The following is an 11,247-nucleotide window of genomic DNA, read 5'->3' as shown; positions in this document are numbered from 1 at the left end:
TTTTTTTTTTATTTTTTTTTATTTTTTTTTTAATAGCAAGGTCGAAAATAAATTACCTCACTCCTAAATTTAAAATGCGACAATTTCCTCATTGCCAAAAGATTGAAAGAAGTCATGCGATGTTCTTGGAGAGCTTCGTAAAGAGAGTTTGAAAGAAAGCTAGCAGACCTCTAACTTCTAGAAATATTTCATGAGGTGACTTTTCTAAGATTAAGTTGACTTTAGTATATACGAAAAAAATAGAAGCATGTGTCTCATCATTGAAATCATAATTGGCAAAGAATTTATGCTGCGACTCACTAAATTTATCAATATTAAATGATTGCAGTAATCAAAGAGGATGCGGTGATAAAACTTTTAAAACTAAAATGTGATGCGATGGCACAAAATTTGAAATAAGGTTAAAGAAGAATACAATCCCTAAATTTGCGCTGTCGCCCGCATTATGTGTTGATGCATCCTTCTTTGCGGAGATCTATCTTTTTTAGATTGCAGTGACTGAATAAGATAAGTTGCTTCTTCGTGTAACACCTCTGCAATCCAATGCCTCAATTATTGCAAGAAAAATAGAGAAAGGGTCAAATAAGATTAAACAAAAATTGCGTCCAATTTTTTTCATAATAGAATATAAAGAAAAAAAAATCGATATGCAATAATAGACAAACTTAAGATGCTGAAAGTTCATGAAGTATTGATGTAGAGAAAGGATATTCAAAAGGTTTGCGTCCCTAATGAGGTTGAGTTATGTAGTAACTGAGGGACTGCTTATTCCAAGCTAGTCTTTTCACGTCCACGGTGGCTTTTTCCTTTTTTCTTTGTCCTCCGGGATCTTGACTGCCTTAATCCGGAGCTTTTCCCTATAAATGTTCATTACGATCTCCCCTTTGCGCACATCAATTTGAGCGCGACCGGTAAAAAGGAAAGGTCGTCCCAATATGATGGGCACATCTTCGTCTACTTTGTAATCCAAAATAAGGAAGTCTATTGGCAAGAGGAATTTATCAATTAAGATTGTGACATTTTTCAATTCTTCTTCAGGGTGTATTTGAGATCTGTCCGCGAGTAGGAGAGTTTCCTTTGTGGGCGTGAGTGTGCCAACATTCAATTATTTGAAGATTGATAGCGACATTATGTTTATACTTGCCCCAAGGTCACATAGTGCTTGGCTACTGTAGACCCCTCCAATAAAGCATGGTATCGTTAAGATTCCTAGGTTGCACATTTTTTGTGGGATCATAGCATTTTGTACTACAGCCACTACTGCGATCTTGTCTTCGTCATTTTGTTTCTCTTTCAATCTTTGCGGATCTCCTGGTGGTTGGCCTTCTTCTGACTCAAGGTCTGAAGGCTTGAGGGTGGACGCAATTTCGGGGTTCATTTTCTTGGGCTTTTCCAAATTATAGGTCAACGGGTCTTCGGTTGTCACCACATTCAAGTTGTTTGCGATGGGCTCCTCCCCTACTTCCGCAGTCATGTTGTCTCTTAACAAGGAGACTGCTAAGCATTGTTCCTTCCCGGTACCCCAGCATTGCGAGGGAGCTCAGTTAAGCTAAAAAACGCTCCTTGCAGTCTATTTTTTAGCTCGCCTGCAATTTGTCCTAGTTTAATTTCTAGATTTCGAATGGATGTTGCTTGAAAAGCTCTCTAAGGACGATGATTACGGTGTTTGCGAGCTGCTAACTTGACTATGCGTTAGATTGTTGTTTTGCGGGAAAAATATGGGTGACTCTCCTTTTTGCGCCACTGGTTGGAAGCTTTGTTGTTGCAAAATTTGGGTGGTTTCTCCACCCAGGGTTATATGTATTGGAATAGGGATTATTAATTATGAAGCATACTAACTGCGAGTTAGCTGGACATTCTTCCATCGAGTGAGCATCTCCGCAAATGACACAACTTGTGGTTGTTTAAGCAATTGCGTTGACCTGCCCTTTCTTCGCTCCCGTGTTATTAATTGTGATGCCTTGTATCAAACTCATCATTACAGTCATTTGATTTTGCAAGGAAGCGATGGCCCCGTTGTTTGCATCATTATCTTTAATTTTTAATCTTTGATCGCTTTCCCGCCAATCCTCGTGGTTTTTGAAAATGCGATCAAGTATACTCTTTGCCTCCTCATATGTTTTGTCTAGCAGACCACCAGCGGCTGCCGCATTGGCAGCGGTCTGCGAAGAGGGATTCAGTCCTTGGTAAAAAATCTCCATTTCTAGGAAGTATGGTAAGCCATTATGTGGACAGTTTCTTACCATCCGCTTGAACCTCGCCCAGGCATCACTGAGCGATTCGTCATCTTCGTGTTCAAAATTTGTTATTAATTTCCTTCTCCTAGCATTCTTGGTTAGTGGAAAATACTTCTTCATAAACTTTTCCACCACCTGTTCCCATGAAGTTCTCTCCCTCGGTTCAAGAGAATATGCCCATTTACTTGTTTGATCGCATAAGAAAAATGGGAAAAAAGTGAGTCGAACTTCCTCGGTGGAGATATTCGGGAACACAAAAGTGTTGATGATTTCTATGAAGCTCCGGAGGTGGGCGTGAGGGTCTTCGCCACGCCTCCTTCCAAACTTCCCAGCAGCCTGGATCATCTGCAACATTACCGGCTTCATTTCAAACCTCGATAAATCTAACGTCGGCCTCATGATTCCTAGGGAGAAATCATAGAGGTTCGGCGACGCATAGTCCCAGATGGGTCTATTGCGGTCATTCGTCAAAAGGATGGGGTTGGCCATTATATTATTCGCGTTTGCAGCCCTTGCTTCCAGTTGTTTCGCCATTCTTGGTGTTCTCTCTTGTTGGCAGTTGTCTCTTATTCCGCGTTGAAATGTTCTCTCAATCTCCAGGTCGTAATTTGCCAAAGATTGAGAGTTTGCAAAGAAATCAGAAAAATTACCGTTAGCACACTTTTTGCCGAAGTCCCCGACAATGGCGCAAAAAACTTGATGTATTATTTTATGACGTGGGATTATGGATGAATTTCGATGATGGAATGCGTTGAGCACTCAAGTTTTCCCAGTGGAATCCATGTGTAAACCCCACTGAGTTTCTTAGGGTCGAACTCAGGGACTTGGGAAAACAGGTTGCGGTGATAATTTTTAGGAAAAGTTTGCAGTAACCGGTAACTCAAATCAGTATTGGTTTTGTTTGTTACGGTAATGAAAATAAACAAATGTGGTGGAGTTCGAAAAGAGTTGATAAATGGAAGATACGATGAGTATGTGGTGAACAAGTTGAGAAAAGTTTCGGCTAACACTTCCTAGGATGCATTCATGCTATGCGATCATGCAACATGCATACAACAGTAAACCACCTCTCGATGCGAATGCCACGGCTTCTAAGGCTAGAACGCATGCGATATATGCGATAAGTCTATAGGACCTACACATAAGCCTCTATTCTTATTTATGCAATGACAAAATGATACACACACAAATAAGGCGACCACATAATATCATTCCTATCTCTAGGATGCATGCGATGCAGGTTGGCAAACAAAGCTTATCTCTAAGTCCCTATCTCTTGTTTATGCATTTCTAATCTTGCTCTCTCGAGTCTAGATTCTAACCTAGCTCTCTCAAGTCTTAGGTTCTTTCTTTAGACTCTCTCTCGTGTAGCTCTAAAGGGATATTAGGCACAGCATAACACAAGATAATCACAAGCAATGAACATCCTGGGTCATGTTAACTTAGTTCTTCTCAACCCATTCAAAAAGTTTAGCTACTCATGCGTGTTAAGAGAGTGAATAGATGTAGAATAAGAACTTCCATTGTATAAATATAAAGATGAAGTACAAAATAACAATGCAAAAATAGAATAAAGAGCCTAGTAGTAATCTCTTGCTGCCTAGGCTTTTACACTGTCTTTCTACTCGTGTTCAAAAGATAATCTCGCTCTCGTGAGAATCGGCTCGCTCTCTACTTTTATGCCTCCAGGTTCTCTCTCCAGTTGCCCTGAGCGATCTTCCGGCGTCTCTACTCTTCCCTTGCTCTGCTTTAAAAATAAAAGAAAATTATGGACAAGGCTAAAGCTCCTAAATCGGTGAATTCGTTAACTAGTGGAACCCTTTTTCTGAAGGATGCCTCTAGTATTTATGGAGCTTCGGGGTGAAGGCGGCTTCTCTCTTATGATTGCATAGATGGGATGGCTTTAATTCCCTGACTGATGTGCTGATTATTTGTCATCGAAAAGGTGAATGTACTTGTTATCGTTAGCGGCTGTCTGCTTAATTCAGATTCGACCGTCATCAGCTTTCTATCCCATCGTGATTAATTATGCCTTTCACCTAGATGAGCCCACCAAGTTGCGCTGACTGTATGCGGCGATCCTTCTTGAGCAGATGTTTGCGAACACAAATCACCGCAAAGCCTTGCGGTAATGTTGCACTCGACCAATGATTTCCTGTGATCGCTCTTTCCGCCTTGTGTCAACGCATATTTTGCATAAAAAATACAAAACTCAACTGTTTCTATGCGATGAACGCATGCGACCGCAATGTTGTAAACTTAATGCTTTTGGATGCAATTTAACATATTTTATCTGCGCAAGCCAGCATTGCTTAAGAAATAACACTATGATAACGTGCATTTCTGCCCGTTATTAGCTGTCGATAGACTCGTTGAGTGCTGGTAGATCGGTAGAAGGTTTTCTGCTTCTTTGGGTTCAGTCGTTCGAAGAGTGTCACTACAAGAAAAATGAGTCCTCCCGACGCTTAAATAGAGCATTGGGAGTTAGGTCATCGGGAGAGACTGTGTCTCCCGATGCCGTAAAGGCCCGTCAGGAGGTTTCGGGGAACTCCTGATGACTAAAACTAGCATCAGGAGTTCCCCGGGAACTCCTGACGATTAAAAATAGGCGTTGAGAGTTCCCATGGGAACTCTCGATGCCATTTGTTAGCCGTCGGGAGACGGCTCTCCCGACGCTCGTCTGGCAGCTTCGACGTCTCTCGCTATCGGTTTTTTGTATGGCGCTCTATATTCAGATGTGATTTGAATTTTGAAAATATGAATGCGGATTCATATTCGGGAGGTCAAAATTAGTCAAAAGGGGCAAAACTGTAAAAAGTCAAAGGGTTGACTTTTTTCGCTAAAAGTCAAAGGGTTAACTTTTTCGCTAAAAGTCAAAGTTTGACTTTGACCAAATGGAAAAAGACTATTTTGCCCTTGACTAGAGTTAGTGGAATTATCCAACATTTTGTTGGATAATCCCACTAACTTAAGTGGACTATGTGTAAATATTATAGAATGACACATAGCCCACTTTGGTTTAGTGCTTTGTGAGGTGTTGATTTTTGGTAAGTTTCTACATGCATTAGATGCACGTAATTGTTTTATAAAAAGGAAGTTTTATAAAACAAATTTCTTCTTTTTTTTCTCCTTTAAGCAAGCTGAATTTTTATAATTTTGGTTTCGAAAATTCCCACAAAAAATTTCCTTTTTCTCACATTAACTTTGAACCACCACTTCTTCCCCTTTTCATTCCTTCATTCACTGGGTCCCACAACCCGGTTCTGAGTCCAGAGAATAGCGGGTAAACTCTAGTGGTGGTCCGGAAGAGTTCGGGTCGAGATTCAATGACAAAAAGCATTTTTCAGGAGCTACAAAGGTTGTATTATATCCCTTTTAATTTACTGTTTTTTCCTATATTTACATGCTATTTTCCTTTTACTTAAAAGCAATTAGAGTGTAATTAGATCCTTATTCCACTGCGTATGTCTCGCGTTCCATCAACTGGATCTGTTCCCAGAGGTACCCTAAAAAAAGGAACTTTTCCTCTCCCTAACCATTTACCATTTCGGGTTAAGAAGATGTGAATGTGCCTTTCTCTATAAGAATGGTGCGTTCCAAGGTGTGTGATAAGCAGTTAAGGCAAAAACTTCATGTGTTAGTTGTGAATACATTTTCTTCGATAAATGTTTACAATATATAATGTATGAAAGATCATTTGACTTAGTGCTTTAGTAGGTTATTTTATTAGTCATGGGAAATCTAATAGAATCTAGTTGTATGTGTGGATGTTAGGACAAGACACAAGGAGAAAGAGGAATAGGTAGATGAGGTATGCCTGCTAGAGGCTGAGATCCTTGAGTGTCACAAGAGCCTCCAGTGCTAGGAATGCAAGAAATGTCTTGAATGAGCCAGTAGGAGGTCAGCCTCTAGACCCACCAGTGGCCCCGCAGCCATTTGGCAATACAAATATGGGCAACTTTTACCACAACTATGATGAAGACAGAAGTTGGCTTTAGCACGGTTGTGGCTAATCAAGTAGCTCAACAGTTTCAGAGAGGAGAGAGAAAAAAGTATCATAAATATTTTGACATTACCAACAAAAGTGTTGCATGCCCAACGTATTTTGTGTATACGAAAGTGATGTATACAAAATTATGTGTATAAAAATGGTGTACATTCCATCATACTTAGAGAGGCATGGGGTGTATGAAAGTGATGCATGCCCAATGGGTCTTGTGCATTTGAAAGTAATGTACATTGTGTATGGTTTGGAATACCCCGAAGTGGAAGCAATTGACTACCATTGTGTCCCGATTTCATTTTACAAACATGAAATACAGAGGGATGGAAACTTTGATAAACGAAACTAATTAAGCATGCATTTTATACAATGAAAATAGAGAGGGAAAAGGAAAACGAGAGCAACTCATCCTTGAAGTACACTGTTTTCTCGCTTCCTCTCTCGTTCAAAGCACGACATGAACTTCACCTTCTTGATCTCCTGAACTCGACAACACGAATAACAACACTTTCCCAAAAAGAACACCACCACAAATTCTTCCTTGTTATTCTCAAGGATGGGAATCAATAGAAAGTGTGTGGGCTTCTATATCTTAATTTTGGTGTGGAAGAGAGGAAGAGTATTCTAAGAGAATTTTTACAGATCTCACAGAGAGGAAGAAGGAAGCAGATGAAGTAGGAGCAGTTCTCCTTTCCACAAATTGTGCATTACTCCCTTCCCTTTTTATTTTAATTTTAAAAACAGAATTCAAAATTTTGAATTTTAAATATATATAATAACTAACTTAATGCATACATATATATAAATATTCAATTATATGTTATATCAAATATAACATATAACCTATAGTTTATATTATAGTTTATTACTCTCTCATATAATCTATAGTATTAATATGAATCATATTCATATTAATTTTTGAAGGAACTCTTATTCAAGAGAACTAGTGAGCGGAAGCAAGATCTTTCCAAGCTCATTGTGAAAGAATAAATGCATTCACAAATACATAGAATAGTTATGCATCTTCAAGAAAATTACAGCATGCTTTCTTAATCAAATACAAAAAGAATTGAGAGACGTACACTTGAAGAATTCTTCTTCTAGAAATCTCTCGCTCTCGTGAGAATCTTCTGGCAATATCTTGCTCTCGTGAGCTACGTCTAGCAGCCTCTCGCTGTCATCACAATCACAAATAGTCTGATCCTTGAATAGCAACCCTTCGACACTACCACTCGGTAACCTTGGTATTCTCGGAGTGAGAATCCAAGAGGTGTGGGAAGGAGGAAGAAAATGATTGAACTACACGATCAAGTAAGTGGGAGAAAGGTTTTGTCTATTGCATAGACTGAGAGTACTTGATCGTTTAGTAATCTCTTGCTCTCGTGAGAATCGTCTAGCCAATCGTCTAGTAATATCTCGCTCTCGTGAGCAATCATCTAGATGATTGTTTAGTCTATCGCTCAATTGTTTAAAGCCTATCGTCTAGCAAATCGTCTACACGATCAAGTAAGTGGAAGAAAGGTTTTGTCTATTACATAGACTGAGAGTACTTGAATTGTTTAGTAATCTCTCGCTCTCTTGAGAATCGTCTAGCCAATTGTCTAGTAATATCCCGCTCTCATGAGTAATCGTCTAGCCGATTGTTTAGTCTCTCGCTCAATTGTTTAAAGCCGATCGTCTAGCAAATCTCGCTCGATCGTTTAGTCTCTCGCTCAATCGTTTAGAGCCGATCATCTAGCAAATCTCACTCGATCGTTTAGTCTCTCGTGAGCAAATGATTAGTAATTCAGTAAATGAAGCAATCGTTCATAAAATGAAAACTCTTTTCATTTTATCCTTCAGTTATTAAAAAACTGAAAATTTCCTCCCCCTTGTATGGTTAAAAGAGAAAATAAATAACCAACTAAAAAAAATTCTCATAATTGTTCACTAGAAGAAATTCGGGCTTTAATGTCGGTTTTAAACCGACATTAGAGGGCTTTAATGTCGGTTGATAACCGACATTAATGATAGTGTTATTAAAGCTCTTTAATGTCGGTTTCCTTTCATGTCGGTTTTAAACCGACATTAAAGGGCTTCAATAACACAGCCTTCAATGTCGGTTGCAATCGACATTAAAGGTCTTTAATTTCGATTGCAATCGACATTAAAGACCTTCAGTGAAATTTCCAATCAACATTAAAGGTCTTTAAAGCCTCTATTTTTTTTTTTTAATTATTAACCGACATTGAAGCCCGAATCTGTCCATTTTTTCTAAATTCCGTTGTCAAATCCATTTTTTTGGTCAAAAACTATAACATGAAACATCATCATTGAACGTTGTGGCTATGACATATTATTCATGTATGGATTGTAAATCTATTACATTTAATCCACAAATTCTGCTATAAAATTATAATTTAAAAGGCTGTACAATAATTCAGGCCTTGAAAACACAAATTAAAAGTAATACAAACATTATGATTTTTTAAATATTATGAGATTACTGTCTCTCTCCACTTGGTAAGTATGGATCCCTTCATAATTCTTCTTGAACCAACCCCCTAGCTTCAGCAGTGCCTGGTTATAGGCATCTTTGTCTGATCGCTATTGTTTAACGGATCACAAACAAAAAAGGTTTAAGACAAAGGATTGAAAGTGAAAATGTGATAAGAATTTATATTCAACTAACCGTGTTTATTGGGAATGGGCATAAATGATACATTCAAGGCAAAATTCTTGTAGTGAATGTGTTGGATCTAAAGTTCCCCAAGAAAAAGCATAAAAAGGTTGGATACAAAATATTTACTCCTTTGTTGCATCTGCAAAACAAGAAAACTCAATAGTTGAATAAATGAGAGAATCTTCTTTTTCAAGATCTTGAAGAAGAGAAGCTTGGTTACCTAGATATGAGATACGAAGAAGACGGAAAATTTTCGGCAGCATAACGATACACTCCCAAAAATATTTCACAACCACTTGTTCTCAACAGAACTATCAGAATTCCCAAAAAAAGAATATTCAAGAACACATACATCAATAAGCAAATTTAGCTCACAATATACTTCAAACCTAAAAAATTGTCACAAAAACTAACATATTGCATGAATAACCCACAAACTACCATAGTGCGACCTACAAACTCGAGCACCTTGAATCAAATCTAAACTACAAATAAATAGTATCCATGAGTCATAAATAGATGTTACATTCTAATCCAATATGGCCCAAAGAGAAATAAGCACACTATAACTTCTCAAACAGGAATTTTCATATCATTAGAGTCACTCGAAAACACTTAGAAACTGTGCTTAAAACTGCAAGCATTAAAAAATGCACTTACCAGGAACAATTTTCACCTTAATCCCTTGCTGTTGCAAGAAATTCATCTCCTCCCCACCCCTTCCAAACACCTAAAAAATACATAAACAAAAAAGGTTTAAGACAAAGGATTGAAAGTGAAAATGTTATCAGAATTCATATTCAACTAATCGTGTTTATTGGGAATGTGCATAAATGGTACATTCAAGGCAAAATTGTTGTAGTGATGCTTATCGAATGATCAAATAATTTAAATCGAATATTAGAATGATGCTTATCGAATCTTAATATGAAAAATGTCACTAATGTTATAGAAATACTGATTTTGTTACAGAGCTAGATACTAACTATTTAAATCGGATGTTAAAGAACGCTAGTAGAGCAAATTCATCATAAATTTATACTTGTAATGATTTTTAGCTATATGCTAACCTAGCGTTTTCACATTTATTCTAGAATTTCTGGGACATTTTAAAAATTGAACTGAAATTTAAATATTCAACAAGAATTTCAGGAATATACACATAGATAACCATATAATAAGTTCAAATCTACATATGAGAATGATGGTTACAAAGTTCTAACCTTCAATGAAGGTTCCACGCTTAGTGAATGAATCTGTGCTCCTAAACCTAATGTCAACATTATACAACAAGTGCTCAAGACACTTGTTAAAGTGTACTTGTTTGGTTCCACACCATCCGAGAGCATCTCGGCGAAGAAACTTAAACTTCAAACTGTTTGACCATTATCACAACAGGAAGATACAACTGAAGTCCATGAAATCACATTCTTTTTCTTAATTTTCTTGAAGGCTCTTATTACAAATCCCAAACTCCCAGACTTAGAGTAGAAGTTCGAAAGAGAGTTGCCACATTTGATTTTGATGTGGCAACTCTCTTTCGCCATTAAAGTGGTGGATGTGTGTATATATAAAAACCGCCCCATTGGAATTCGTCTTTACTGAATGCACAGGAAAACAAAATTAAAATAAATTTCTAAAAAAGAGAAAGCAGAACGGTTATCCTTATTTTCATTTCCCACACCAGAGAGACACCAACACGCCGCCGCACGCTGCCGTACCACACTCCAAATTCTCTACTCTCAACGCATGTAACCACGAAACTCTTCAACATGATTTGCACCAAGAGGCCGATAACATTCGTAAATTCGTCGCAGATTCCGATCTCTTCGATGTCTTGCCGGACGATCTCCTTATACACCTCCTCTGCCACCTCGCCTCCTCCCCTTTCCGACCTCCTCAACCTTCTCTTGACGTAATTACATGCTTCTTTTCTTTTTCTTTTTTCCTCTATTTTTTGTTGGTTGTAAATTTCTCGTTTTTTTCCGGATGTTTTGCAGATGCAAGAGGTTGAATTGCTTGTTCTTCACCCTTTGGTTTTGTCTAAGGCCGGACTGAAGGCGTTTGCAGTGAGAACGAAAACTGTGCGATTCCGCTCACCGAATTTTCAAATGCTGCGTCGACGCCGGTAATTCGGAACGAGTTACACGCTCGGATGGTTTGTTTATCTTTTTCTGTTCTTTTTTATGAAAAAAGATGAAGAAATTGTTAATCTGTATTGAAGTAGGGAGGGGATTAATGAATAAGATATCTATATTTTTTCCCCTCGTTAGATCCGATTTTATTGTTGGAAATCGAGGAGTGGAGCTTCTTAATGGCAAAGCAGCGATTAAATCTCACGCTCG

The 11,247-nt window shown here is 38.1% G+C and overlaps 1 protein-coding gene and 1 non-coding gene across 2 annotated transcripts in view; one reads left to right on the top strand and one right to left on the bottom strand.

Annotated features, from left to right (window-relative positions):
- The window catches only part of LOC120084011, a 25,301-nt gene extending 15,050 nt beyond the window's left edge, over positions 1 to 10,251 (bottom strand). Inside the window, exons 1-2 of the mRNA XM_039039916.1 lie at positions 10,126 to 10,251; positions 9,563 to 9,632 (exon numbers count right to left, since the gene is read on the bottom strand). Coding sequence (XP_038895844.1) covers positions 9,563 to 9,632; positions 10,126 to 10,251 — 196 coding nt within the window. The remainder of the gene's footprint in view (positions 1 to 9,562; positions 9,633 to 10,125) is intronic.
- On the top strand, positions 2,218 to 2,324 carry LOC120084355. Its single transcript, XR_005483714.1, has one exon. It is a non-coding gene; the product is annotated as a small nucleolar RNA R71 (small nucleolar RNA).
- Positions 10,252 to 11,247: the final 996 nt, after the last annotated feature.

This window comes from Benincasa hispida, chromosome 8, assembly GCF_009727055.1.
Source record: "Benincasa hispida cultivar B227 chromosome 8, ASM972705v1, whole genome shotgun sequence".
Lineage (NCBI taxonomy): Eukaryota > Viridiplantae > Streptophyta > Magnoliopsida > Cucurbitales > Cucurbitaceae > Benincasa > Benincasa hispida.
Note: the sequence above shows the minus strand (reverse complement) of the source record. Positions and strands in the feature narration are given on the sequence as shown.